The sequence below is a fragment of the Neophocaena asiaeorientalis genome, unplaced genomic scaffold (genome assembly GCF_003031525.2).
Source record: "Neophocaena asiaeorientalis asiaeorientalis breed wild unplaced genomic scaffold, Neophocaena_asiaeorientalis_V1.1 scaffold521, whole genome shotgun sequence".
Classification (NCBI taxonomy): Eukaryota; Metazoa; Chordata; class Mammalia; order Artiodactyla; family Phocoenidae; genus Neophocaena; species Neophocaena asiaeorientalis.
In genome coordinates this window covers 990,481-1,013,607 of record NW_020174712.1, presented here as the reverse complement: position 1 = coordinate 1,013,607, position 23,127 = coordinate 990,481, and the positions used below count along the sequence as shown (strand labels likewise).

The window sequence follows — 23,127 nt, the reverse complement described above, 5'->3', positions numbered from 1 at the left end:
CATTCCTGGCCTGTGATTCCTCCTGCAGAACTGCTGTCAGGTCTTTGTGTCTTTCTCACGTTATGGACGTGCACTCCTAGAGTAAGCGGGAGTGTGACCGTCATGAGGTGCTCGGTGGGTCTGTCATTCAGGCAAGGGAGCAGGTTGGAGGCAAGCCGTCAGAGCACGCCTGCGGGGCATCGGTGGAATGCAGAGGGTGGCCGCTATGCCCTCGTGCCTTCCTGGCTCTCTCTCATGGAGTCTGCAGCTGCTGTGGTTGGACTTCTTACATGGCCCTTCTCCAAGAGGACTCCCTCTGGAGCCTCTGAAAGACGGTGTTCCCCTCGTCAAGTTGCATGGGGGTGTCCACTGCTTCTCCCGCTGGCAGAGCCGTGGGCCTGCCTGGGCCGCTGTCCACCTTGGTCTTCAGTATCCCATCCTGCCACCTGCCTGCTGCTCCCTTCATGCATCATGTCTGCATCAGATTCCTTAAGCATGTCACATGAGATGTTTAGGACAGAAGTGCTAATGCTAAAACCAGACAGGTTTTGCATTTTTTTTTAACTTAAAAAAATTGGACCTTTTTTTAATATCTTTTTTGCGAGAGAGGCTAATAATACACTGATGCAAAAGTGACTTTATATCAGGAAAACAAACGTGAACATTTGGCCAGCAGGAGAAAGTAATATAACCCTGACCCTTTGTGGGTAATGTGAGGATAAAAAGCTAAGTTTAATAGGTGACCGACATACAACTGAAAACAGTAACCTGGGACTGTTAGAGCAGAGACTGTGGCCCTGCTGGGAGAGAAGTTCCTTTCACTGAGAGAAACGCCCGTGGAAGTCAGCTTGGCAGTCAGTTACTGGTGACTGTGTCTGAGGGGTTCCTCTGTTTTGTTTTTTGGTAAAATGATCACATTTTGTTTGTCATGTTTACTTTGGTATGTTAAATATTTCATTTCGCTGCGTTTTTCTTCCCAGAGTCTCCTCTATTTGTATGGTAGAATTGATAGCCCATATGTGCTTTCAAGAGCAATACCAACTGAAGTAATTTAAGAAGATAGAGAATTGTATTAGTTTTCTAGGGTTGCCATACTGAAAACCCAGTGGTATAAGACAACAGAAATTTTTTCCTTGCAGTGTGGAGACCAGAAGTCCGAAATGCAGGTGTCAGCAGGGGTGGTCCCTTCTGGAGGCTTTTTGGGAGAATTTCTAGCTTCTGGGGTTGCCAGCAATGCTCGCTGTCCTTCAGCTCCAGTCTCTGCCTCTGCTGTCACTCGGCTGTTGTCCCTTGGCTGCTGTCACCCGCCATCCCCCTGTGTCTCTCCTGTGTGGCCTCTCCCCATATAAGATTTAGGGCCCATCTGGTTAATCCAGGATGATTTTGTCTTGAGATCCTTCATGTAATTATATCTGCAAAGACCCTCATATTCACAAGTTCCAGGGGTTAGGACTTAGACATATTTGAGGGGGCCACTATTTAACCCAAGGCAGTAATAAATATTTCTGGTTTAGTACAGTTTTTAAGATTCTGATTTCAAGCAATTGGGTGGGGATGGATGCTGCAGTTTCCCCTCCTATGCAAAATCCTAGAAATGATTAAAAAAAAGGTATATATTATCTTAAATACTGTAAATATACATTGTACTTGAGAGAAAATGGGGGGCGCAACTCTCAGTGTCTTGGTGCACCCGAAAGGGTAAGGAGTCTGTGAGACATGCTTGCATGGTCTATAGCCGAAGGGCTTCCCTGTGGGGAGAGTGCGGGGTGGGGATAGTGTGGGATGGTATTGCCAAGGAGGTGGCTGCAGCAGGGGGCTCCTCCCAGGGACAGCCTCGGGGTATTTACTTGAGAAATGCAGTAGGAGCCACCAACAGAACTACCGACAGAACACGTGCTGGGCATCCCTCCCTCCCCCAGGCCGTGGAGGTATCTGACGCCAGCACTGAGCAGTGATGTGGTCGGGGCAGCACCATAGGTGGCCGGGGTGCCCGCAGTTCCAGACCTGGGATACACACGGGCCAACAGCACAGCCCACCTATTCCCCATCTCTCCCTGAGGGCCAGGCAGGGGCACCCAGGCAGCAGTGCCTGCCCATCCCCCAGCCAGGGGTTAGTCCAGCAGGAGTCCCTGCCCTCTGGGCACCTTTAAGAGACGTTGGATGCTGATGGGAACGCCCTGGAGAGCTCATCCATGAAGAAACACTAATTACACAGATCACAGCAGGACTAAGTGTCATCCTGAGACATTTACACCTGAAATGATAGCCGGTCTGGGATTTATGTCAAAATAATTGAAGTGAGTCCCCTGCCAAGCAATGGGTGGAGAGAGAGATGAGGTTAGATGGGTCATGAGTTGATGATCGTTGAATGATGAATTGCCACCCAGAATGGAAGGGAGGGTAGTAATGAGGTTAATTCGTTGTCTCTTACAGGCAGCTCAAAACAGAGGTATGTGCCTGGGTTTTTTGTTTTGTTTTGTTTTGAATTATAAAATTAGCAACCAGAACAAGTGAAGATAGAAATAATGAAAATTTACCCAATTCTCAGGCGTGAGATTGGCAAGGGAGACTTTTCATTTTATACTTGGTTTTTTTTTTATTAGCACAAATTACCTTTATAAATATTAAAATGTAAATCATTCACAAATGTTGGTAATTTTTCTTACTAATTACAAAACTTCTGTGACTTGTCTTACAACATAACAGTTACGAACTGCCGATTAACCACGTTCAAACCCGGAGGTTTACCCTCCCTTGTCTTATTTCCTAGAATTGGGTGGAAATGATTGGAAGGTGATAGCCCATCACAGAGTATTGTGCTGGCCCGAGAAAGGTCTGGGGTTGAAGCTTAAGACCACGTTATGTGACTCTTGAGAAAAATGTCACCAGTTGTCTAATGGGTCGTCACTAGGGTGAGGATCCTAAGGTGGGAAAAGGTGAGGTCACCCTTGGACAGTGTTAAAAGCCGCAGGCTGACTTCAAGGCGTGAGTTAGGAGAAGAGAGTAACTTCTTTCCTCGGCCCTTGGTTATTCCTGTCAGGAGACTTTTTTTTTTTAATTGAAGTATAGTTGATTTACAATATTGTGTTAGCTTCAGGTGTACAGCAGAGTGACTCAGTTACACATGTATCCGTACGTATCCTTTTTCTAATTATTTTCCACTATATGTTATTACAAGATAGTGAATATTCCCTATGCTATACAGTAGGTCCTTGCTGTTTACCTGTATGTCAGGAGATGTTTTTGATGGTTCTTCTCCATACGTATCCTTGTCTTGGTTGGACATGGACGTGGGGTGTGGGGAAGCCATGCACCTTTGGTGGGTTTATCAGAAAAACATTCCTGAGAGAGAGGGTGACGGGGTGCTGGTGGAGTGCCGAGCGGTGGGCGTGGAGGGCTGAGAGTGTCGCCTTCGTAAGTCAACACGGTTGAAATGTATAGATGTCTGTGCTTCCTTCCTGTACGTCTGTCCCCGGGCCTGTTGCCTCCCTTCAGACGGCCCAGCCTTCCCAGGACAGAGTCAGGGCAGAGCACACGTGGGCGCTTGCCCAGTGCCCCTCGCTTGCCTGGGCCTAGCCGGACACAGCTCCCTCTCCCAGGAGATACCGGGCAGCTCCCTCCTCTCCTGGTGCCTGGTTTCCTTTCTGTGATGCTGTTTCTGGAGAGCAGTGTACTTCTGCTTTCCCTTGATGCCTTTGTGATTGTAGTTGGAAAAGCTGTTCACATTTGAAATCTTCTACCTTCAGTGTTTGAATCAATGACAACAAACCAATGTGAGATACAGCCGGGATCAACCCATTTCTATGAATTGGTATTATTTAACGCCTGCCACTGAATGTTAAGTTGTCTGTTTTTTCTAAATGCACTTTTGCTTGTCTTCATGATTTACGACTATTGCCAATGTTCTTTAAGTCTATTCTGATGGTGATAAATGGATTCATTTGGGAAGATCAGCTGTTTTGATTAAAAGTGAATACAGGTTAGTGGAAGGAGCTTGCGTACAATTTTCTCGTCAAAGAGTGGCGACGAGGCAGCCAGCAGGGTTACTCCCTCGGCTTTGAGTATCAGTCCCTGGCCCTCCGCTAGCCAGCTCATCTCCACAGAGCCCCTGCTTGCTGTCAGACTGAAAACAATCCAGCTGTGAGTGTGCTGAAAATAAAAATTGTGTGCATCTTCAGTTTTGAGGGGGTGGACTGCTTTTTGCATAGTCTTATTTATTTATTTTTTACTACAAGGAAGAAATTTTTTTAAAAAAATGTGTTCAAGTTGTTTAGTTATCACCTTATGATTTTATTTTATCCAAAAGAAAAAAATGGGAAAGCTTTGAATTAGATGTATTTAAGTGGAAAAAAGAAATGTTTTACTTCATCTGGCTTCAGTTAAGCACCTTAACAGGTAGCGTTAGTTGTTTGATGCTTAGTGAGGAAATACAGTAGTAGTTCCAGTTAAGTCTTTGGAAGTATGGGGACAAAGAGAAATGTGAGTTTACTCAGCACTGGGCCAGCGCTGGGTCAGGGATGTAGCAAATCATTAGTATTAGGTATCACATTGTCACATTAACTTTTTTCCAGAGTATAAACTATCAAACTATAAGTTTTAAAGTCTGAAACTACCTTGGTTGAGCATTTCAAAATCCTTAGGCGATTCTAAAACTTGTGCATCACTTCCTGATACAGGATTCTGATAAGAACCAGGATAAATCTCAGGTTTCTCAAAACAAGCAAAAAACGTAGACATGGGGCTTCCCTGGTGGCGCAGTGGTTGAGAGTCCGCCTGCCGATGCAGGGGACACGGGATCGTGCCCCGGTCTGGGAAGATCCCACATGCCGCAGAGCCTGCGCATCCGGAGCCTGTGCTCCGCGACGGGAGAGGCCACAACTGTGAGAAGCCCGCGTACCGCAAAAAACAAACAACAACAACGAAAAAGTAGACATTAGCCTTGTAATTTCAAACCTGTGATTTGTTGCTTTGAAAATTAAGGATTGCTTTCAGAATTTAACATGATTTTTATTGTGGGCTCCTGAATTGCAAATGAAATATTTCTTTTTAACAAAAGAAAATCCAGATGAAGAAACCCCTGTAAAAATATTTTAATAAAATGTATCTTTATTTCAGTATCTTAAATAGTGAAGATGAAGAAATATTCAATAATGAAGAGCATGAATATGCATCCAAAAAAAGGAAAAAGGACCATTTTAGAAATGACAAAAATACTCAGTGTAAGAACATTTTCATTAATAATTTCATATTTGCTTGTTGAATATGTTGATAAGTTGAATGGCATTGACAGTGCTGTCTTATGACGTAAATGCTGATACGGTTATACACGTGGCAGCACTGTACCCGCAGTTGCCCACTGACTTAGTGGTCAGATATCTGCAGCTCAACCATTTAGCTGAGCAAGTCATTAGTAAGATTTGCTACAACGAAACCAAAGACAGGAAAACCTACAAAACAGCCTCTGTGTCTGAATGTTGAATAGCAGTCCTGAATTCAGGTCCATTCACTCCCAAGCAGTGAGGCCGAACCTTAGGGACCTTGACATTGGGCTTTGGTGCAGGAGACGCTGCTGGTTCGGAGCAGAAGGTAGACATGGTCAAAACTGGAGCCATTCAGGCGGGACGGGGATGGGGAGGCTCTGAAAGGGCCCTGTGCAGATGCCCAGACTTGAGTCCCTGAGACCCTGTTAGTGAATTCAGTCGTGCGCCCTCTGGAGGCCGCCGTGGACAATGTACTTGTGATCCTCAAAGCTCTGGGATGAGTTACTTGGAAAGTGTATTTAAATGGAACACCATACGGGGCCATGAAAGAGGAAGAGAACTTTTATTAGGGTGTATACCAAATGCACTTTTATAACCATTTGTATTTGGATATGACTGCAGTCACTTGGTGACACTTTTTTCTTCCAAGTTACCTAGACGTGGTACTGTCATAAATCATCTTTCACGTAAAGATGTTTCAGTACCTCTTAAACTGATATTAGGAAACGAAGCAATTCTGGTTGCATTTAGCCAAGTCAAAGCATCTCTTATCTATATGATGTCAGATGATTTTGTTAGCATGTGCCACTGTTGAAGTTCCTTAAAATCTTCATTTTGTAATGATTCACCAGCTTTTAAAAACAAAGTTAATTTTTATTCTAGGTTTTTATCGTGAAAAATGGATCTATGTCCATAAAGAAAGCACAAGAGAAGTAAGTATTCTATTATAAATGAGTATGTTTTGTATTGTTACTGTTGAATATGTGATGTTACATTAAATTGTTTCTTTTGCAATATCACACCTGTGTCCCCATTCTAAGAGGTGAAAGCATAAGAGGGTCTTGAGACAGTGTTTTGTGTGTGTGGTGTATGTCAGTGCGCCGTACGAATCTGAATCAGCGGAGGGCTGTTTCAGAAGAAGTATGGACCCCCAGGTACTTTGATGTTTCCTTCCCTGCCCTCCCCAAAAGCTGTTCATAGTGAGCCTCTGGTACTAGTAGGGCTGTGTCTTGGCTCTCCTGTGTTTTGGGTTGGTGAGAACAGTTCGTAAACCCCTCATTTATTTTGTAGAGTAGTAGCTAAGGTGATGGTAGTTAAGCTGGAATCTGCAAAGAGCAGTTGAGCCCTGCCCGCCTTTCTTTTGCAAAAGGTCTGTTCACCTCAACTCTGCATGTTTCTTTTTTCTCTTGGTATCTGGAGAAGCTTGCTTCCATCTGTTGTCTGAGAAACTCTGCATTGGCCTTATTTTGCAACAATGGGGGAAAATATTCAGGGAGCGGTTTTTTAGCGTGTATTATGTTAGCGTAAGTTAAGGGTTCCAGAAGTGTTAACAGTGGGTGTTCTGAAACCAGCCCAGCTTCCTAGAAGCTTAAGGATTAGATTCTGAGATAGAAAATTTATCCAACCTATTTGGCGATGGTTAACATTGTTAAATGGGTATGAAACCACTCTAACCCATAACATACACTCCAGTACACCATTGGAAGGTGTTTGGCGAATCTGACCTAGTTTGAGCTTATGAAAGACTGTTAGACATTTGGACTTCCCTGGTGGTGCAGTGATTAAGAATCCACCTGCCAACTCAGGGGACACGGGTTCTAGCCGTGGTCCGGGAAAATCCCCCATGCTGCAGAGCAACTAAGCCCGTGCACTACAATTACTGAGCCTGTACTCTAGACCGCGAGCCACAACTACTGAGTCTGCATGCCACAACTACTGAAGCCTGTGCGCCTAGAGCCTGTGCTCTGCATCAAGAGAAGCCACCGCAATGAGAAGCCCTTGCACTGCAACAAAGAGTAGCCCCTGCTCGCCGCAACTAGAGAGAGCCCGCGCGCAATGAAGACCCAATGCAGCCAAAAATAAATAAATTTATTTTAAAAAAAAGAAAGAAAGACTGTTAGACATTTCATTTGCTGGGTGTCACGACACTGATTACAGAACAGAGGTCCAGCTTCGGCTGCACACGCGGCAGAGGGGGAACTTGCGGTGAGTCTGCGGAGTGTTGCGTGGGTCCTGGGAACCGGCACAGGCAGGGTCCAGGACTTGGAGCTGGTCCCATCTCTCTCCGCATCACATCACGGCTTTGGTCTTCTCACCTGGGGCCCGCCAGGTGTTTGCTGCTTGTGTGCTTCAAACGTGTGATTTTATTTCCCCCCAAAGAAGAGGCTGTTGTGAGATGGGTGACTGCCTGGAAGGAACACCAGTGTTTAGAATTCTGTTCACTGAGAAAGAGAATAGTTACCAGCTGTGATTGATTTCAGGTTGTGATTGATAACCAGTTAATCTTGGCTTCCTCCACAGCTCCCAGGAAAATATTTTGTACTTAGTGGATATTCAGTAAAAATACATAACGAATGTTTTAAATAAGTGTATCTTGTTGGCTTGTGCACACATTGAGAGTGTTGTTGGGATTTGGATGTAAAACCAAATCAGCCCTCACGGTGCGTCTTCTGTCAGAGACTAGGGATTTCCCCTCCAGCTCCCCCTCTGGCCCCTCTCCTGTCCTCTGTTTGAAATGTGAGGCGTGTTTGTCACCTCATGTTTTCTGTGATTATTCCCCACTTTATCTATACTCACAACTCTGCATTGAAGATCTCTTTATGTTCTAAGTATTCCAATACAGAAGATCGAGTTTAAAATGTCTTCTGAAACCTGGGGTAGAGATCTGTACAAACCAGTATGGAATATAGGGCATATCACTGCCCACGGTCACGTCCCGTCACCTCTAGCCCTTTGCACCCACACGCTGGTGTTCAGAACCCCACCCCACTCAGGTGCCTCTCGGCCTTGATCCTGAGCGGCTGGGCGTGTGTCCAGGCCTGCCGGCACACAGGACTCCCCGCGTCGGAATCGAACTCCAACGTGTAGTTTATAGCAGATGCTTCTTCGTAGTGGCCAAGCATGATTTATGTATTTGTAGTTGCACAGCCTAGAATACATCCAGTTATTTTATGATTTTAGGCTTAATTTTGTCCTCCCCCAAATGCATGCCAACAAAGGAAATTGACAAATATTTAATCAATATTTATCCTTGTCATTAAGTGGTGTAGAAATGTCAATGCGTAGTGTCTTGATTATACATAAATGACTTAAATTTAGCATTGTTTTAATTTTACTCTATTTTCAGCTGAATATGGAATAGATCATAATAAAAACGAATATCCTTTGCCAAAATTAAAAAAGAAATTGCGCAGACTAATTCACGTTAACTGTTTGCTCGTTTTGACTCGTGACTCATTTGACAGATTTTCACTTGTGTCTCTTTTTCCAGAGACACGGCTACTGCACTTTGGGAGAAGCTTTTAACCGCTTAGACTTCTTCAGTGCGGTCCAGGACGCCCGGAGGTTCACTTACGTGGCCAGAGTGAGTATTTTATTTCAGAGTCACTTGATGACACTTTGGGGCGCCTGCGTTTTGAGGATTTTCATGTGAAACATTTCAGATGCTTTTGACAGCTGCGCACAGTTGTGCTTGTTCGCTGGTAGAGAACCCCCGGGGCCGGGCAGTCGGGCGAGGCTCCGGGCTGGCGCTGCGGCTTCTGCAGGCTCCCGCAGGGGCAGGGGCACACTCCCCGCGCGTCGCGCTGTCGGAGATGCAAAGAGGAGGCAGAAGGTATCCTGGGAATCCTTTCACATGCATTTTCTACTTTGTGTTTTTCACGGAGTATGATCCCTGCTTAATAGAGGGACTGTGGGCTAACAGAAAGAAGGAAATTTATACCGAATGGAACTCCACAGAAGCCTTATTGTGTTAATAACATGTTTTTAGAGGAAATTTTTGTCTTGGCCTACATTCAGAAAAGAAAGGATCTTGCCATATATTCCATTTACTGTCTGCTTTTATTTGCCTAACCAACTTATTCACCTTCTTACTATTATAGGCAAAGAGTAAGTGATGGGTCACGAAGCTGTTGATTTTGGATTTTTAATAGTGCTGTGAGACTCTGGAAAGATATTCCTTGTAATGCCTGCTAGGCATTTGGAAGTGCTACCGGAAGGACAGAAAACTGGGTGGTTAAATGATTTTAAGCCCGAGTGTTTGGTTTGGTTCCAGTCAGAGTTTGCCGGGCATCCATGTGACCAGCACCTGGGGTTCCTAGCCATGTGCTCCCTGCAGCCTCGCCAGGTGGGGGCTGTGTGGAGGCCGTAGTCCCTTCGAGGGTTCGAGTTCTCCCAGGTGCCTGCACACCAGACAGGGGCCTCCACCAGCTACCTCTTCCCTCCAGGAGACCGAACTGGAATTTGACTCCACTTTGTAGAAATGCCAAGATTTGAGTATCCAGGAAAACGTGTGTCAGCAGAGAGGTCTGTTACACAGTAAGCGTTGACCCACGTGCTTTTTGATACTTCAGATCATGCTTAGTTGTCTAATACCAGCCACTCTGGACCGCAATCCACACAAGGGATTTTACTCGTGGGGGCGTGAGAGAGACTCTGGGGCAGGACGGAGACGTGGGAGGGAGGACCGAGCCTCCTGGTTTCAGTGCCGGGCTTTCTGCTCATCTTGCTGGTCCAGGCCCTTGGTTTGCTGACCAGAGAAGGTCTGAGCGTTCTGTGCTCTGTGTCCTACTGAACCTGGTCAGCTGAACAGCCTTGGGATCTTTGTTTTGTCCACATGCTGGTCTCTTTTTCACTGAGGAGCCTTTCTTCAGACGTTGTCCTCATCCTAGACAGTAGTAGCTGGCAGATCGTAGACTTTCTCTGCTGGTTCTTTTGTAGTATGTGTAAAAAAATACGTAACTAAAAAGTAAAATATGTGGTGTGTCCACATGCTAACGCGTGAAGTGGCGTTTCTCTGCATCGCCTCTAGAAACGGCCGCCGGGGCTGGTGGCTTTGGCAGCTGCTGAGGCCGCTATGCGAGGCCCGCCAGCACCACTGGGCCCTCCCACACGGCTGGCCTCTCTCTGTGGCACTTCCGTGATGGCCGAGCACTCCCGCCAGGTGGGGCCTCCCCATCAGGGGTCCTTGCCTCCTCACCCTCCTCCTGCCCCTGCTTCCTGCTCCTTCAAACCCTTCCCGAGGCCAGTTACCTTCCTAAACTGATCTGCTTATGTCTGCCTTCTCCGAAAGACGAAGACAAATGAAGCCAGCTGTCAGTGACTCTGTGATCGGGTCCACGTGCCGTGGCCATGACCTGCAGTCCCCTGGCCCTAGTGACTCTCTCTGATCGGGTCCACTTGCCATGGCCATGGTGCGCTGTCCCCTGGCCCTAGTGACTCTCTGTGATCGGGTCCATGTGCTGTGGCCATGGCGCGCTGTCCCCTGGCCCTAGTGACTCTGTGATCGGGTCCACGTGCCGTGGCCATGACCTGCTGTCCCCTGGCCCTAGTGACTCTCTCTGATCAGGTCCACTTGCCGTGGCCATGGTGCGCTGTCCCCTGGCCCTAGTGACTCTGTGATTGGGTCCATGTGCCGTGGCCATGGTGTGCTGTCCCCTGGCCCTAGTGACTCTCTGTGATCGGGTCCACATGCCGTGGCCATGGCGTGCTGTCCCCTGGCCCTAGTGACTCTGTGATCGGGTCCACGAGCCATGGCGCACTGTTCCCTGCCCTAGTGACTCTCTGTGATCGGGTCCACATACTGTACTGTCTCTTCTCCCTTCCCTTTCCTCCTGTTGCCTCCCCAGCAGTCCTGATGCCCCCACTTGCTTTCTTTTGATCGTGCTCTGTGCCTCACCTCTGGGTGACATGTCCCCCTGCACTTGCTGCCACCTTGTCTGTGGGGGTGGGATCCCCTCTCGCTCAGCACCCCGCCACTGGGGTGGAAACACTGCTTTGCGGGTCTGTTAGTGCATCATCGTGCGGTCAGTACCCCTGAATCGCACTGAATCGTAGTTGGCCTCAGTGGCTGGAGTGGTGTCCTTGGCACCTCTCTGCTGCTTTCATGTTTATACCACACTTACCAGGACAGTGAGGGTCTCTTGCAGTTCTTCTCAACAAGACAGTTTCCCATAACTTGTGCTGTGTTGTCCAGATGGCCACTCCTTAATATTAGAAGAGCTGTAGATGTACAAGCAGTGGTTTTGAAATGACTGATGAAAGAGTTTCCTTACATTTCGGATGGCATGCAGTAATATTTCCTCTAAGAATTTATATGAAAAGCATTAGTATTTTCATATTTTATATGAAATTCCTTTATCTAAAATTAGCATTTTAAACTGAGGCTAATCTATAATTACTACATAGTTTCAGAATAAAAATTAGTATTAGAGTTTAGTGTTCAGTATAAATTGTTTTAGTTGTCAAAATAAAAATAAGTAGTTTGGAATGGAAGTTTAGTCTTTATTCTCCTATACTTTGGCAGGAATGGAAATTTGACGTCTTCTAATTACACAAATCCAAATTAAATTGTCTCTTCCACATCCTGTATATGAAATAAGCCACTTTTGGTGTTGTCTGTTTAAAAATATTTGAAACATCTTCATACCTAGGTTACTTTTGCAATTTTTCAAAATTTTAGTCTGATTTTGAGGAATAAACATTGTTTTTCCAAGCTGCATTCACTCAACTTTTTTTTTTTTTTTTTGCGGTACGCGGGCCTCTCACTGCTGTGGCCTCTCCTGTTGCGGAGCACAGGCTCCAGACGCGCAGGCTCAGCAACCATGGCTCTCGGGCCCAGCCGCTCCGTGGCATGTGGGATCCTCCCGGACCGGGGCACGAACCCGCGTCCCCTGCGTCAGCAGGCGGACTCTCAACCACTGCGCCACCTGGGAAGCCCCTCACTCAACTTTTTAAAGGAGAATAGAGAACTAATTTCATGTGCCATGTTCCTCAGAACATGACACCTAATTTAGGGTCACTGTTGAATCACATAGGCAGTGCCTGCTGGCGCTGGTGGGAATCGTAAGGAAACCTGTAAACATGGGGTTGTGAGCTGCCCCCTCAGCACTGTGGTGGGATGGATGAGTCCGTGGTCTTTCACACACTCCTCGTGTATTCGGCCTGTTCTTAAACCTCATTCACGTTACATTTTGTCCATCTGGCCACAGATAAATCCAAACACCACTTCTTGCTCTGGGCTAACACGTGCGTAAACACACACACCGCCTCCGCCGCTGAGCTTCGTCCGCACGCTTGTAAACAGTCGTGTTCTTCACCACCATTCAGCAGAATTTGTGTTACAAATGTAATGCTGTATGTTTAGTTTCAGACTAGTTGGTAGTCAGCGATATGGCTATTATGTTAAACTGCTGTTAAAACTCTCTTGTAATTCACAAAAAAATGTTTTTTTTTTTAAACATCTTTATTGGGGTATAATTGCTTTACAATGGTGTGTTAGTTTCTGCTTTATAACAAAGTGAATCAGCTATACATATACATATGTTCCCATATGTCTTCCCTCTTGCGTCTCCCTCCCTCCCACTCTCCCCATCCCACCCCTCCAGGCTGTCACAAAGCACCGAGCTAATATCCCTGTGCCTTGCGGCTGCTTCCCCCCAGCTATCTACCTTACTACGTTTGTTAGTGTGTATATGTCCATGACTCTCTCTCGCCCTGTCAAAACTCACCCTTCCCCCTCCCCATATCCTCAAGTCCGTTCTCCAGTAGGTCTGCGTCTTTATTCCTGTCTTACCCCTAGGTTCTTCATGACATTTTTTTCCCTTAAATTCCATATATATGTGTTAGCATACGGTATTTGTCTTTTTCTTTCTGACTTACTTCACTCTGTATGACAGACTCTAGGTCTATCCATCTCATTACAAATAGCTCAATTTCATTTCTTTTTAAGGCTGAGTAATATTCCATTGTGTATATGTGCCACATCTTCTTTATCCATTCATCCGATGATGGGCGCTTAGGTTGTTTCCATCTCCGGGCTATTGTAAATAGAGCTGCAATGAACATTTTGGTACATGACTCTTTTTGAATTTTGGTTTTCTCAGGGTATATGCCCAGTAGTGGGATTGCTGGGTCATATGGTAATTCTATTTGTAGTTTTTTAAGGAACCTCCATACTGTTCTCCATAGTGGCTGAACCAATTCACATTCCCACCAGCAGTGCAAGAGTGTCCCCTTTTCTCCACACCCTCTCCAGCATTTATTGTTTCTAGATTTTTTGATGATGGCCATTCTGACTGGTGTGAGATGATATCTCATTGTAGTTTTGAAAAAATGCTTATTTATAGATTGAGAATGTTGTCTTGGCCGGCTACTGAAAAGCCCTTCGCATAATTTATTGAACTATTAAGTTTATTTCTAGAAAATCAATAAAAACTGGTCTTTACTCACTAGTAATTTTTCTCTTCTTAACTGATTATTTGCAGTTATTCTTTTATAATATGTGCTGAGAAACTTGCTTATTGGGGGAAAAAAATGACAGTCAAGATGCAGTTTAGATTTGGCCCTGGTGAGTGGACAGTTCTTAATATCTGGTCCGTAATTGAGCTTACTTCTCATTCATACCATTTATATGTAATGTATAAGTAAATTAAAAGCATTTTTGGTCAGTTTTAGGACCTTACTTTCATTAAGATAAATCAAAGACTTAAACTTGGTGGAATTTTGAAAATTTTAAGTAGAAAAATTAACCAAAGACTTGGAATTATTAGCACATATGTAGTTATTTCGCCGCAAACGGGGAGATTTATAGCAGAGTTGGTATTTTAAAAGGCCTTTGAAGTGGGCTTTTAGCTCCGTGTCATGATTGGAGACTGAATGTCAGCATCTTTACCCCCTGTCTAGTAGTTGGTGTCCCCTGGTCTGAGGTGGGAGGGATGAGAATGTTGGTGCCCACATTGCTGAGCACCCTTAGGAGAGGTGCACAGTCCCATCCTGTGAGGTTGACTTGTCTTTCCAAACTAACAGTGTCAGGGAATCGTCTAATTCACATTCCAGCCATAGACCTCGTCACATCTGTCAGCGATACACACTGAAGTTTCAGCAGTGGAGAGGTGGCGTCTGTCCGTAGTGTCATTGCACACCCGGAAACTGGGCAGCCCCTCAGTGCCAGCCCTTCCCGGGGGAGAGTTGGGTTGTCTCTCTCTGTGGGGCGTGTAGGTCATGCATGGTGGCTCCCTGGATCTGAGGCCCCCCAGTACCGCGGGGACAGCAGCTGCGGGTCCTCTGGGAGGGACGGGGCGGGCTCAAGGAGAGCATGGACTGGAAGGGTCGGCATCTGGGGGCGATGGCCAAAGAGGCTGTCAGGAAACTCCCTGAGAGCAGCACAGGGTAGCAGTTGAAATGTATAAACATGCCAGGTGTGCTGTGCTTCCTAAAGTAGGTTCCTCATAGGGGAAAAACTCTCAGAATCGTTACGTTTATGTACCTTTATTTGGGTTATTTGGAAAATGAGTTTATACTTCATTCCCTGCCTGTGGTCAGTGAGCTTTGCTGCCGTCTGTGACACATTGTTCACTTTATTTGGCTTGTAAATAGTGACTTTTTTTTACTTTGGTTACCTTAACTTCCTCACGTTAACTTCCCTGTAACTGGAATGTGTTACTCACTGACAGTTTGGTTTCTCTGAGCTTTGTTTGAGGCCTGGTCACAGGAGCATCAGGTTTTATCTGTGACGGTAACTCAGCCTCTTGACGGCCCTTCCAGCTTGCCCAAGGCTCCTCCCTGAGCTCGGGGAAGCCGCACCTGGCGGCGGGCCGTCCTGCGCGTCGCCCAGGGAGCAGCGCGAGGTGTCGGGTGCTGGCTGTGTGTGCTGCACCGTCGTATTTGTAGCGTCAGGAGAGTTGAAGTCTGTAGCTTAATTATTAAAATATTTGTTGAGAAACATTTTAACAGACGTTAATACTCACTGCTAGCATTCACGGCCTGTTTAGAGAATAGGTGCTGGCTGGCAGGGCAGGGTCTGTGAGGTTTAATAATTGATCAGGCCTTTCCAGCGGTGCTGGTGAACCTGTCGTCTGTGACGTATTTAAGTCCCTTCTTGTACTCGGGGTCATACAGAAAGAATCTACTAACCCTCTAGTCACAGTAGGGGATCAGGAAATATTAATAAATACAGGGTGTGCTTAGGGTGTAACAGATGCACTTATGAGGGTGCTTACGAGAAGTCGGTCATGGAAGATTCATGTTTATACAAGGTGGGATCACGCAGAATAGTATTTCTCCATTCAGAACATTTCACTAAAGGGGTAGGACTTTCCAGAAGCGCATACGATATTCTGAAAGGATATTTCAACAACTTTCTGACTTAGAAGGAAGTTTGGCAGTGGAAACCGGATTTCTAAGAGGGATTGTTGGGTAGGGGTAGGGGATTAAGAGGAACAAACTACTGGGTATAAAATAAACAGGCTACAGGGATATATTGTGCAGCACAGGGAATGCAGCCATAGTTTGTAATAACTGTAAGTGGAGTATAAGCTTTACAATCGCCAGGCACCGTGTTGTGCACCTGAAACTTAGACAAATGAGTAAACATAAAGGATTGTTGAGTGACTTGGCCAGGAGGATGCAGCAGGGCCGATTTCCTGGTTTTGCGCTGTGGCTCTTGAAGTGAAGGGCGCCAGGGACCCCAGGGGAGCTCTGAAAGGCCACAGCGAGTGCAGCCCCTCTGCAGCTCAGCCCGGCCCCCAGGGACTGCCCGCGTTTTGTCATAGACGTGTACGTGCAGGATCCCACCCCGAAGAGCCAGAGACGAGGGTGTCGGTGTGAGCGGGAAGAGGGGCAGCGAAAAGGTCTGGTGACAGGAGGCGGAGGGGACGAGTGCGGATGCGCCACTTGATCTCAGTGGACAGACCCTGAGTTCTCACTGTCCTTCGAGATGGCACACCTCTCATCACCTTCTTTCCAGTTTTGTCCTGTGTCAGGATTAACTGCGGGAGGTGGCGGTCAGAACGGGGTCCAGCCTCCGGCCCGGGAGTCGGGCAGCTGAGTGGTGGGCCCGGCCCTGCTCCAGGCGTACACAGGCCATCCCGGGAGATTCGACGGCTCACAGAGCACCCTCCCTGCTTCTTCACTTCTGATCCTCTGCCAGCCCGATGGGCTGGGTCACCGTGTGCGGCAGATGCCGACCTGAGCCACAAAGGGGTTGACGTCTTGCGCGTGGGTTGCCTGTGTGAAAAGTTTGGTGGTAGAGTTTTGCTTAAGTCTTTTCACTGTTCCACATTCCTATATTAGAGGAACTACCATGTTTTTGAGGAATTACTTCTAAATAGCGAGTCTGCGGGCCTGAACGGTGTCCCCCAAGGTTCATGTCCACCTGGAGCCTCAGAACGTGACCTTATTTGGAAGTGGGGTCTTCGCACATGTAATCAGTTAGGATGAGGTCCTGCTGGAGTGGGAAGGGCCCTAAACCGATGACTGTGTCCTTAAGAGAAGAGGAAACAGAGCCACAGTCACAGGGAGAAGCCATGTGAAGAGATTGGCCCAGGGGCTCCACAACACTAGGAGCTGAGTGAGGCAAGGAGGTCCCCTCCCTGGGCCGCAACATAACAGGGCCCTGCCGACACTGGGGTCTGGACCTGCGACCTCAGAACCCTGAGAGTGGTGGCCGCTGATGTACCCCGCGCAGCGTGCCGCGGAAACCGTGCAGAAGGGCCGTTACTTCTCCCCTGGGGCGCCGTGTGCTTTTCTCCGTGAGAGGAGAGGTCATGCTTGTTCATGTTTTGTCTTCTGCGAAGGATCAAGCATACTTCTTTACACGATAGTCAGATATTCTCACACCATCTCACTTTGAACATGTGGAAAATGAGCCTGTGCTAACGGTGGGTTAGACGACATGATTGCAAACTAGTCAGTGAAAAAATTACAAAGAGCAGAGCCCGGGAGGCCCTCCGTTTTCTGGCACAGGTTGGAAGGAGGCCCTGCTGCCACCTGAGTGTGTATGAGAACACATTTCGCTGATGAATCGTGAAACCGACCGATGGTGAAAAGAGCAGACGGTTGTCGCGCACGTGGGTCTCCTGCAGACTTGCCACTGGCCCGCACACCCGGAACCCGGGCCGCGTCGGAAGGCTCCACGGCGAGGGCTGTCCCTGTGCCACTGAGGTCCCCCAGGAGGTGCCCGTCATAGCGACTCTGGGTGAAAATGTACCTCATGCACCTCCTCCGTGTTAGTGACACCCTTTCCTTCTGTTCGAGGTAAGGGATTGGTGGTGGGGGGGTGTCATTTGGGCCCCTTGCCTGTCCGTCAGGTAGGACAGGTTGGGCCTCCTCACCGCGGGGCACCAGGTGCAGTGTGTGCAGGGCCGGGGCCACTTGGGTATTCATGTGACCTCTGCCCTTGAGCTGGGGAGCTGGTCTGCTCATCTTTACACGCCTCCTTAGGTCCTGGGACTTCGGCCCCAGGAGTTTGTTTCCCAACACTCCTCAATCTTTGGACGTGAACTCCTGTTTCCCAAGTGCTTCCTGGGTCCTTTAAATAGTGGAATCATGAAAACAAGGGAAAGGACGTCTCAGGCTGGACCGTCTGGTTATGTGAAGATGTTTAGCTTCTTCCTGATCTCTGCCAAGGACCACGTGGCATGAACAGTTCACGAGGGAACAGGAGCGGGGAGACCATGGTCGTGGACGAGCTTCCAGGGACCCGCGAGGCAGCAGCAGGGCCAGGGGGTGGAGGGGCCAGACCTCTGTGTTGGGTTGTGTCTGGTTTTCTCAGTTTACTGACCAGGGATCTCTTCTTCCACGACACCTAACGGGGTTTGTATCTGCCCCGAGGCTGCCGTGACGATCTCGTGGTGGGATCATAACAAGCTCTTGAACGTGCTCAGCTCAGGAGCGCTGGCTACGCTTGGCTGACCTTTTGAGGGTGGCTTAGATGGAGGGACAGCAGCCACGCAGGTCCAGCTCTGTCCCCAGATTCAGGGAGGAGAAGCGGGCAAGATGTGCCTCAGGTCACAGGCGGTCCTGACAGCAGAGATGCGTGTATTAAAGGTCTTCTTTGTCTTGATACTATAGCGTTCTCCTCTCGTGGAAAGCAGTGACTTCCTGACACACGTGGAGACGTTTTAAAACAGTGGCCTTTTGAGTTCAGGGCGACTGTTGAGAGGGACCATCCGTAGAATCTCTGACCTGAGCCTTTGTGTGCCACGTTGCAGTGTCTTGGGTCACAGCCCAGCTTGGTCCCTGTCACGTGCCCACTCCCTGGGCACCCCCCCCCACACATACCCCCAGCACCTGGAACAGACCTGGAGCTGCTCCACTTGCGATGAGGGGACAGATGAGCAGGTTGTCCTGTGAGATGTTCTGGTGACTTTTTCCATGGTAAACATTCTGCACAAATTCTACCTGAATATAAACTGGCTCATAAGAGACTAAAATAATTAATTTGCCAGTCGTTTTACTGAACCTACAGGCACCTCCTCTTTTCAAGAAAACTGGTATTGAGAAATGGAGGAAGTTCCTTATTAGAAAACAAATTCTTCACAAAAGGAATGCCCTCTGAGTTCCTTAGCACAAAAAGATATGTTTACATTTTATTTTTTTAAAAACGTCCTTCTTGTTGATTCAAGAATTGGTATAGGCTACTTACTCCAGGAGTTTCTCTAATTTTTCCCTTTAAAAAGTGTTGGATTAAAGTAAGCTAGCAAAATATGTAACTCCTAAGAACAAGATTCATGAAGGAGAAGAGACCACGTGGGACCTCCCAGGGATGCCTGCGTCCAGTCAAAGGAAGCACTACTGGACACTAACTGGACAGTTTGGCCTCAAGAGAATTAAATTAGATGTTGTAGCTCTGACGTTTTATGGGATGTGTGTGTCCCGCCAGCAGATGGCATGTCCTCTGGAAATTTGAAATGTCACTAGCACAGAGTCTGCAAGTGTCCAGTACCATCTTCATTTTTCTTTAACTTCCCGCATATTTATGCTGCCAACAATGTAACTTGTAGAATGTGACCAAACGCAAGAACTAAGAATTCTTTTAACAAAACTGAAATTATAGGTTGTGTAACAATTCAATTCATAGAAGATAACAGTTTTTCCTTCTGCCAGTATTAGAAGTCAGTGACTAGGATGAGAGTCAAATGAGGTGTTAATTCCCACGGAGGGTGGACAAGAGGGACAGTCCGAAAAGAGGTCACTTCTCACAGGCCATCTGCCCGAGCTGGTCCCCCAGATGGGACCCTTGTTCTCGACGCGGCCTGCGTTTGCCCTGCATGAGATACCCTCATCCCTGGGGGAGGAGCGGGGCCACGGACCTTGGGAGAACCTGATGAAAGCTCCTGACACTTCCCAGAGAGTTGTAACAACATGGACGCAGAGTCTGCGAACAAGCCTGGGTGCTGGCAGTGCTCCGGCTTTGTGAACATCTAGGTGAGAATCTGCTATTGCAGAGTTTAGGTCTCATTAAATACAGTAAATATTTTCATTAAATACAGTAAAACTGAGAAGACTTTTAAAATCAGGTAATCAACTTGCACATCGCTGAAGCCTGTGGAAGCTGTTCGCTGCGTCCTGACACGCGTGAGGTGCACGGGACACAGGTGGCAAGAGTTTGCAGTGTTTCAGTCCTGAATCCGGTCCCTGTTACTGTGTGACTTTGGGGTCATTTTCCTCATCTCTGGGCCTCAGTTCTCGCTGTGCAGCGTGATAATACAGTACGTCTTCTAGGGGTGTTGTAAGAATTAGGCAGTCATGTCCAGCCCTTCCGGTAGCGCCTCGGTAATAACGGGTCAGTGTGGAAATCTGCGTGAAGCCAGGAGTGAAGACGGCACGGCCCCCGGCCTCTGCCCATTGAGGGTGCCCTGTGCTGCACGAAAGAGCGACCTGAACACGAAACCGTCACCCTCTGTCCTTCCCTCACACCCACGCTGTCATCCTGACCACATAACACGTGCGCTTGGGCATTCCAGACGTGCCTGGGAGCTCAGATAGCTGAGGTTTTCCGTACTTTTATTTAATTCTAGCTTTAGTATATTATCATCAGAGAGTTCGGCCTGTACGATCTCTGTTTTTTTGAAATGTGTTAAATTTTCCTTTGTGGCCATTTTCATAGTTAATTTTTGTAAATATTCTATTGACACATAAGAAAAATGCAGATTCTCTATTTGAAGGATGTAAGTTTTTCTGCTTATTTATTAAACAAGGTTTGGCGGTTATATTATTTAATTCTTCCACATCCTTACTTGTTTAGAATTGTTAAATTTGAAAAGACGTATAAAAATCTCCCACAATATTTGTATTTTTGACAAATTCTCTTTAGGTTTCCAACAGATTTTGTCTTATATATCTAGCTGAAGAGAGGCTAATGTGTGGTTATATCTTCTTTGTAAATTGTCTTCTGGGGGCTTCCCTGGTGGCGCAGTGGTTAAGAACCCACCTGCCAATTCAGGGGACACGGGTTCAAGACCTGGTCTGGGAAGATCCCACGTGCCGTGGAGCAACTAAGCCTGTGCGCCACAACTACTGAGCCTGCGCTCTAGAGCCCGTGAGCTACAACTACTGAGCCCATGTGCCACAACTACTGAAACCCACGCACCTAGAGCCCATGCTCCGCAACAAAAAGAAGCCACCGCAATGAGAAGCCTGCGTACTGCAACGAAGAGGAGCCCCTGCTCGCCACAACTAGAGAAAGCCCACACGCAGCAACCAAGACCCAAAGCAGCCAAAAAATAAATTAAAAAAAAAAAATTGTCTTCTGCACTTTTACGTTAATTACCATTATAACCTAAGATTTCACTGTCATCTATTAACATGGTCACTCTTGTGTTTGCACATCCCACTGTGGTGGTTTTTCTGGTGGGTGCCCTGTGGATAACTAGCTAACCCACCATGCCAACCCCACGCCTTCTGCTAGTGAGTTCAGCCTTTTTCTAAAGGATTTTTTTACGTGATATTAGAAAACTGTAGTTTTTGTTGATGATAGGAGGGGGTGGTTGGAATACTTCCTTTTGTGACAGAATATCCATTCTCAGACTAAGACCTGGTGTCAGGGGTCCTCCTCCTCCTCACATAAGAAATTTGCTTATGTGGGTTTTGTCTATTAATATTTACCATATGGAAGTTAAAATAAGTTGTAAAAAAATTTCTCTATTTAAAAATAAAGAGTGCCTGTGTCCTCCTGTGCCCATCTTCGCAGCGTCTGCGATGGTGGAAGATGGTGCGTTCTCAGGGCTGGATTCAGCATGTGCAGCATCCTCGTGGGCACCGGGACCCTGCACTGCACACAAGCGAGGCGGCAGTGGTACCAGGGAAGTAGCTTAGATCTGGGGTCCCGGGGGCTCCCTGGACGGCTCTCTGAGGGCCGCGGCCCACGGGCTCCGCACTCTCATTTTTCTTTGCGGAGCAGGAGAGGCATGTATTTGCATATTCTGGTCTGTTTCTCTCAGATCCTGAGGGTCTGTCTTGAGAGCAGGGAGCCTGTCAGGGAAGGTTGGTGGTTACTCACTGCCCAGGGCCGGTGGCTCGGTCTGTCGGGTCAGCGCTGGGAGCCCCATCCCTTCCGGCTGTCGTTAGCAGTGAAGCTGGCCTCAGGTCTCTAAGTTGGTTGTAAACGCAGACGGGGAAAGGGTCTGAGTCAGTGTTAAAGTGGTGCTGATTGTGATGCTGGTCGAACAAGGAAGACGGAAGACGCTAACATTTTGCTTTGTGACCACCTAGAGGGGCGGGACAGGGAGGGTGGGAGGGAGACGCAAGAGGGAGGAGATATGGGGACATATGTACATGTATAGCTGATTCACTTTGTTATACAGCAGAAACTGGCACACCATTGTAAAGCAACTATACTCCAATGAAGATGTTAAAAAAAAAAAAAGATTGAGGAGCCGGACTGACCTTGTAGCCTTGGGCTTCTCAGGTGTTCTCTGGCCAGGGCCCTGGAGTGTTGTTTCTGTGTTCACTGCAGCATAGGACACTTTTATGTAAATATACTGGAAGTTGCAGAATGATTTTTTCCCCAACAATCATCATATGATTGTCATATTTGTAATTTTTTTTAAACTTCCACGGTCAACGTGGCAATGTGAGTATGAGTTAGCATTTTCTTTTCTCCCTCTGGAAACTCACAGAGGCAGCTAGGAGGATTGGAAAGGAGGGATGAAAAATTCCTTTTTCAGAGAAATAGGCAGATATAATTCACAGATTCTAAAATCTGTTTAAGGCTTACCCACAGTGGCTCAGATGGGGCAGAAACAGTATGGGAAGAAGTGAATGGATGTGTCCAGGTGGGGAGGACTTGGCAGAGGCAGCCCTGGACCACACCAGAGACACGTGTGGCCCAGGGCGAGGCCCCGCGTGGGAGGCGGAAATTACAGGACGTGAGGGGACGCGGGGAAGCGGCTGACACAGGACTCCTGAGGCCCAGTTTGTACAGAGAGGTGGGCTCTGGGTTCACCGAAGACTGATACGGATGAGCCATGTTTGTGACAACCAGCTCTCCCCGGAGCAGCTGAGGGGAGGGGACAGCACTGGGCCAGAGAAGCGGGAAGGGTGTCCTGTCCTTCCCAGGCCTTCCCCTCTGCCCGCCATGCCGGCATCGCGTGCAGAAGCCTGGGAGGCACGCCAGGCAGCAGCTGCGGGAGGGAGGGGCAGTGCCGTGCGTGTCAGGCGGGAGGCCGGAGGGACAGATGTGATGTGAGGCCGTTGGGGAAGGTCCGGCTCAGCTCGTGTGAGGCTGGGACATTCAGAGGAAAGGGCACGGCAGGATGCTGGGTGGACCCCCAAAGATGTGCCGTCGTGGGGAGGGTGTCACGGCCTGCAGCCTGCGCTCTCCTTCCCTGTCACTTGGGGGCGTTTCCCTTCAGAGGTGATGCTCATCTGTAACTCCCCCCCACCCTCC

At 47.7% G+C, this 23,127-nt stretch overlaps 1 protein-coding gene across 6 annotated transcripts in view; it reads left to right on the top strand.

The window, feature by feature from the left end:
* FBXO25 (F-box protein 25) overlaps positions 1 to 23,127 on the top strand; it is a 50,729-nt gene that overhangs the window by 19,137 nt on the left and 8,465 nt on the right. For all 6 annotated transcript variants that reach the window (XM_024759971.1, XM_024759966.1, XM_024759969.1 and 3 more), the window contains exons 3-5: positions 5,095 to 5,198; positions 6,123 to 6,172; positions 8,731 to 8,823. In XM_024759971.1, coding sequence (XP_024615739.1) covers positions 5,095 to 5,198; positions 6,123 to 6,172; positions 8,731 to 8,823 — 247 coding nt within the window. The remainder of the gene's footprint in view (positions 1 to 5,094; positions 5,199 to 6,122; positions 6,173 to 8,730; positions 8,824 to 23,127) is intronic.